Source organism: Nymphaea colorata, chromosome 6 (assembly GCF_008831285.2).
Source record: "Nymphaea colorata isolate Beijing-Zhang1983 chromosome 6, ASM883128v2, whole genome shotgun sequence".
In the NCBI taxonomy this organism is placed as follows: domain Eukaryota; kingdom Viridiplantae; phylum Streptophyta; class Magnoliopsida; order Nymphaeales; family Nymphaeaceae; genus Nymphaea; species Nymphaea colorata.
This window is the reverse complement of record NC_045143.1, coordinates 9,776,618-9,782,832: the sequence shown is the minus strand read 5'-3', so window position 1 is coordinate 9,782,832 and position 6,215 is coordinate 9,776,618. Positions and strand designations below refer to the sequence as shown.

Genomic DNA, 6,215 nt, shown 5'->3' with positions numbered 1-6,215 from the left:
TTCTTTCTTCTTTCACGCACGAGTCTTGGTCTATTTTCAGTCAGCCACGAGGGGTGGTTGATTCAATTATTTTGGGCCGCTACTCTTTGAATTGCAAACAGTAAATGCACAACAAAAAATAACATCACTCAATTTTCAGGTACAATTCTGTCTTATATTTGATATTATTTATTCCAATCGATTTAAACGAAATGACGTTAATGTGATTTTTTTAGCAAATGTTAATCTGAAACGAGGTTCCGGATTAACCGTGGGCAAAAAATAAAGCCAGGATCGTTTTTTAGTCGTCTGTGAAAGAACAAATATTTGCTGTATATAACGAAATTTACAAAAGTATTAAATCATAACCGAAACTGTGGGAAAATGGTTGCACTTAGGGGCAGTTTAGTAACAGTAACACTCTTTATTGTCCCATGAACTTAACAAAACATATAGGGTAAATTTATAAAACATTGTAATAAGTGTTTTATGAATTTACTCCACATTTTTTTTACAGATTCATGAAACAATAATGATGTTTTACTATATACCATACGGTCTCTTAAGAATGTTTGGCATTAAAATCATTATGAAAGTGTCCCATAAATTTGCTTCAAAAACTGTGGTATATTTATGTTACATTAATTCATCAGGCAGTGTCCCTACTATCTACCAAACCGCCTTTAAATGGATTTGCATTAAACCATACGAATTTCTTGCCTACATGGATCGGCATAAGTCCTAATATGTAAAAGAACTAATCCAATACAGATAAAAGTTAAAACAAGAAAATCAAAATGAAAAGTTTCACTGAGCTGAGAAATGTTTTTACGATTGAGTTGAAAGAAGTAATGGGAAGGGACCTTTCCATTAATTCTCGCTAGCTAATTTCAAACTACTTGCGTTGTAATCAATATCTTCTAAGTTGTAAATATTAAATCTCTTTTTTTTAAGAGTTCCAAATGCCCTTCAAAGGATGAGATATATATATGTTGAGTCTCAACGCATGTTTTCCTTGTCGAAATTCAAAATTCTGACTCCGACCTAGTAGAGAAAAACTCTTTTTTTTTTCTACCCAGTAGAGCAAAACTCTTTTTTTCTATCTTATTAATTGATAATTCAAGACCCCCAGCTTTCAAACGAGAGAGAAATTTAAGCCGTACAATATTGACCTGAAATAAAGAGAAATAAGTGTTTAATTAACCATTTTATAGTTGGACTTGGAGCATGTAAAGACGCCGGTTGTCGCTCCAAAGGTGCAGTCAGTTTCCCGGAAAATGCGTAGTCAGTGGACTTCAGGCGGACCATACAGAATGAACATTCATGGCGTTGGTCCGTGACTTGAGCCTGGGACTGGGTCAAGTCCTTAGTCCTTAATCCACGGTCCAACCACAAGTCTTTGCCTGACCAACAAGCCAATTGCAAGTCGACTCTGTTATATATCAGCTGTTGACTGGGACAGTTGTTTTTCAATGCGTGCGTTTCCTCCTTAGATAGCAATGATATTCGACTCATATAGGTGTTTAGCCTAGCCCTCGACCCAGTATCCCAAAGGCTTGTGATCCAACCTAATTCCTTGGGCTACACGGCTTTGCCCAGTCCTCCGGCTTTTGGGCCTAAATCGTCTGTCTTCCTTGTTCAACAAGCCAACTAATCGGTGGAAAATGTATTGTTAACTTTTGGAGTGTACGCCACTGGTTTGCTATTTGACACTTCACGATTACGTTAAATTTTTGAACAACAGCGATGTCGAAGAATTTGAACGTTTCAGATCCTCATGGGTGGCACAAGTAAGTAACATGTGGTTTTATAGGTCCAAAGCTGTTACTCTAGTGCGCAAGGTCCAGATCTCAATTAATTGTTGCGCACCCAACTTATATACAACTTATATATGCCTTAAATAGCACATGAGATATTTTAATAATTTTTTTTTAAAAAAGTCATTTATAATCTTTTTATTTTTTGTGATTTCTATCTTTGTCTTTGTCTTTGCAAAAAAGTTTTATTTTTCAATGTGAACTGAGGGTATTTTAGTCATTAACCGTTCTGGTGCACAAACTTTTGTGCACCAGTATGTATGGCGCATGTAAACCGGTTCCAAAAACTAACCCCTACCATAACTTCAGGTGGTCCGCGAAGTGTGAAAACTATCCCCTATCCCCCAACCCCGCGGCTAAGGATTGCTCTATGTGGTGAAATCATATAACACACTATATTTTAAATTAATTATTTGCTCCTAAATGGTAATTTCGCGCTTAAAAACACAAGATTTCCTACATGCAAACCATGGAGATTTAAGCTACGTACGGTACATTTTTCTTAAGAAACATATTTTGCAATAATTATTATAAACAAAAGTAAGTTTATCACTGTCATCAATTTAATTTGGTTTATCACTTACTTAAGATGGGTTAACAAGGTTAAGTAACCTCTAAATTATCCTCAATATAGATAAACCTCATTTTGGATATTGGTATATTTATTGTCCTGTTTAGCTATGACCAATAATATTAATACACGATCGACTATAAAGAAAACGTTTAGTTCTTTTTATTAATACCGAAAAAGGTAGTTTTTCTTAACGCTATCTAGAAACTTCATGCAAGACAAACTTACTTCGTACAAATTAAGTTGGATATATAATAACGGTTAATTTGACAAAAATTAAACCGATGGATCCTTTTAATTAACCAACATTGATCGCCAAAGTCATTCATTATCGCCAAAACTTCTGTTTCTTTTTCTTTTTTAGAATTTCTCATTCCTATAAGTCAAGCGGCCAACAAATCTACACATAATTAATGATAAAACAGGAAAGTTGGGTTGAAAAGTAAACAGTTACTTTGGTCTCCATGGTAATTGTTTAAACGGATAATAATATTCTCTCGAGTTCAGTGAAATGAGAATGGCGCTGCCTGATTTGCTTTGATTTGAATAAAGGCGGAGAGACCGTCGGCCGGCGAGGTTGCACCGGCGAATGGCGCTGCGCGCAACTGAGGCTGAAACTTAGGAGGGTCGATCTTTCTTCCAATTTTCCCTTCTTCCGAAACGATCCCAACGTATACAATGCTTTGTCCTAAAATTCATGGAAGGTGTCAAACACTCAAATCTTCTTTAAAATCCCAATATCTTTGCTTTTTTTTTGGTTTACAAACAAGAAATGATTAAGTTTCTCAACAAAAGCTACCTTTGTGTGCTCATGATAATAATTTAGGAGTACTTCAAAACTCAAATTGAAGGAGATCCATGTGTTCAATGCTCGAGCCGGCGAGTTCCTTGGCATAATACTCTACGAATATTTGTGACCTTAGCATAGTTTCTCTCAAAATAGCTGTCCACGACGACAAATTAATTTTCAGCAAAACCATAACGAATTTATAGATTTTACCGTGTCAAAATTCTCAATAAAATAACTTGTATGTGCGTCTATAATAAAGCATAGTCACATAAACCATTTTTCTTAAAAAAAGATCCAATAAAAACACTAAACATAATCAAAAGGGAAAAATCCAATTTTTCCTGTTTTTTGGAAAAAAAGAACCCCAGAATGAATTTTTTGGATTCTTTTCTTATTTTTATGTTATTTTTGCTTTAAATTTTAAATATAATGAAAACAGAAAAAATTAAGGCTGGACATCGGGCCGGACCGAGCTGGCCTGGCCCAATAAAAATATAAAATCGAAGCCCGGTACTGGAAACAGGTCAGGCCCATGCATTATTGGGCCTCGGGCTTTGATTTATGTTCGAGGCCCGGCCCGGCCCGATTATTAACGGGTCGGGCCGAGCTTTTTCCGTGATGGGCCACACTTGTTCCCTCTCTCCCCTAACTTTCTAGCTTTACCTTGCTGTCGTGAAGGGCCTCCAAGCAAGCGGGTGGTTCTTTCTGTGGATCGTGTGCGATTCGGTGGCAAGGGCCTGGTAGTGCCCTGGTGCTGGCAGATGAATGTCCTCTTTCATCCCTCTGTTGACGGCTTCTTAACTCACTGGGGCTGGAACAATGGAACTCCACCACCGAGAGCATATCTGCCGACGTGCCCTTCCTCCCATTCCTCATTGCGGTAGACGAAAGTTGCAACAGCAACATGATATGAAGATGGTGGGGAGGATGAAAGTAGCGGCGATGGCGAGGAAGGTGATGGATTTGGAAAGGAAGAACAACAAGGAAATGAGGAGGAGAGGTAAAGAGTTCAAAGGCAGCGCGAAGTGGTTGTGAAAGAAGAACAACAAAAAACCCTAACATAAGTTATTTAAAAAAAAAAATTAATTTATTGTTGGGCTTTCCGAGAGCCCGTGACGATCACAGTTGCAGGCCCGAGCCCGGCCCGTTAGTTACCGGGCCGGGCCCGATAAGCAAATTTTTAAGGCTTGGGCTTGGGCCCGAGTCGGGCTGAATACCGGGTACCCGGCGGTGGCCTGGCCCCGTGCCCAAGCTTAGAAAAAACTCATTCTCATTTTTTTGAAAAAAAATTATAGAATGAATTTTTTGCAGTCTTTTTTTATTTTTATGTTAGTTTTGCTTTAAATTTTAAAACTTTAATTATTTTTCTTCAGTCTACCATTATTAAAACATCATTTTTATCATATATCAAGTTGTTTCAATGTTTTTATTATTAATTTATTTATTTATTTTATTTTTTTTAATTTTTATAACTTTTCATCAAAAATAACGGACTTTTCCCGGGATTTGCACACGATTTTTGCAACAACATTTGTGGTATGGTTTATAGGGCATAGTTAATCCGCCACGCCTCGCTCTTTCGTTTCACACCACAAAAATGGAACTAAAAAGAAGAAAATGTACAGAACATTCAACGAGCTAAACGCGAATCCGTCTGTACAAGCGCCCCTCTCTCTCAATGTCAGTCAATCCCATCCTTCTTGGGTTGTGTCGAGCCTCGCCCCAGACCTCCGACCACACCCACCAGCGCGTCCCTTGGTCGCCGAAAGCCCACCCTGCTCCTCCTCCTCGTCGGCCACGAACACGTCGTAGCCCTTCCTGCTGAGCGCCCAGCTGGCCCTGGCGGCGAGCGCGGCCATATCCGCGGGGCTGAGCGGCCGACGCAGAGAGCTGAGCGGGAGCACGAAGTACAGCTGCCCCGGCTGCAGCTCCTCCTCGGCGCCTATCGCTGAGACGGAGCCGTCGTACTCCTTGGCGTCCGAGTTGCAGATGAAGCAGGCCGGCTCCCTCCGGAGAACGTGCGACGCCTTTACCGGCCACGCGAACTCTTGCAGGTCGCCGTCCGGCAGCACGAGCTTCTCCGTTCCCCGGCACGACGACGACGACGAAGCCGCCGACAGGACGGCGGCATCGCGGGAGCAGCACGAGCCCATAGCGTCGCTCCAACAGGTCCCCTGGCACACGTGCGTCGCCTCTGGAGGCACTCCTCGCCCTCCCTTCTCTGCTCCCTGGTGTGATCGAGTGGGGAATGAGTTGCGTGCATAAGTATACACCAATAGAAAAAAAAAAAAAAGAGGGGTTGGGATATTTTCAAAATTTTCCATAAAGAAATGACTATTTATTAAACTTTTTAACTTGTTCATATACTCTTTTCGTTTTCCTAAAGCGTTTTAGATAAATGTATTTTGATCATTGCATACCCATATGCACAATCTTTTAAGTGCAAAGCCAAGCGAGTTATGCACAAAATTTTGGTCATCTACTTGGATTTGTACGTTGTGGCCAACAATATAATATATTGTAATTGCTTGATCTCTATATTTGGTTTTCAAAAGACATCGCTTTTTTTTTTTTGTGTCTCCTCCGTCCATGTTCATCAAGGACAAATTTGACTCCTGTAGCAAAAATTGACCGTCTTCGCCAAAATTATCCATACTCTGCTCTTCAACGGCTGAAGAAGAAAGGGAGACGTTATAGAAGAAAACGTGAAGATATTCTTACACTGGAAATTGAAACCAGAACACACAACTATTCTGCAAATGCCTCTTTTCTTGTATGCCTTTTGGTGTATACGACAACCTTCGTTGTCTAATGTGACGAACAAGCGAAATGAAATACAAAAAACAAAACTTGATCAATGACAGAGACGGACTGATGAGGCTCTCACGAGAGAGAGCCGGACTAATGGCTTCCAACGACATGAGTGTTGTTGATGAATATAAAAATACATCTATTGACGGGCAGTTGGTGACCGGTCGGCGGCAGGAAAGAACCGATAAGGCAGCCAGGAGGCGCGCCGGCGGCCGGCAATGTTCATATTGTTGAGCGGGCAACGTGG

At 40.2% G+C, this 6,215-nt stretch overlaps 1 protein-coding gene across 1 annotated transcript; it reads right to left on the bottom strand.

Moving 5' to 3' along the window:
* Positions 1–4,753: 4,753 nt before the first annotated feature.
* On the bottom strand, positions 4,754–5,349 carry LOC116256741 (uncharacterized). Its single transcript, XM_031633209.2, has one exon. It carries the CDS (start codon positions 5,308–5,310, stop codon positions 4,843–4,845), a length of 468 nt encoding a protein of 155 aa, XP_031489069.1. The 5' UTR covers positions 5,311–5,349; the 3' UTR covers positions 4,754–4,842.
* Positions 5,350–6,215: the final 866 nt, after the last annotated feature.

Bases quoted from the DNA above. Each gene is read 5' to 3' on its own strand.
- LOC116256741 (XM_031633209.2), bottom strand. From the start codon at position 5,310: ATGGGCTCGTGCTGCTCCCGCGATGCCGCCGTCCTGTCGGCGGCTTCG.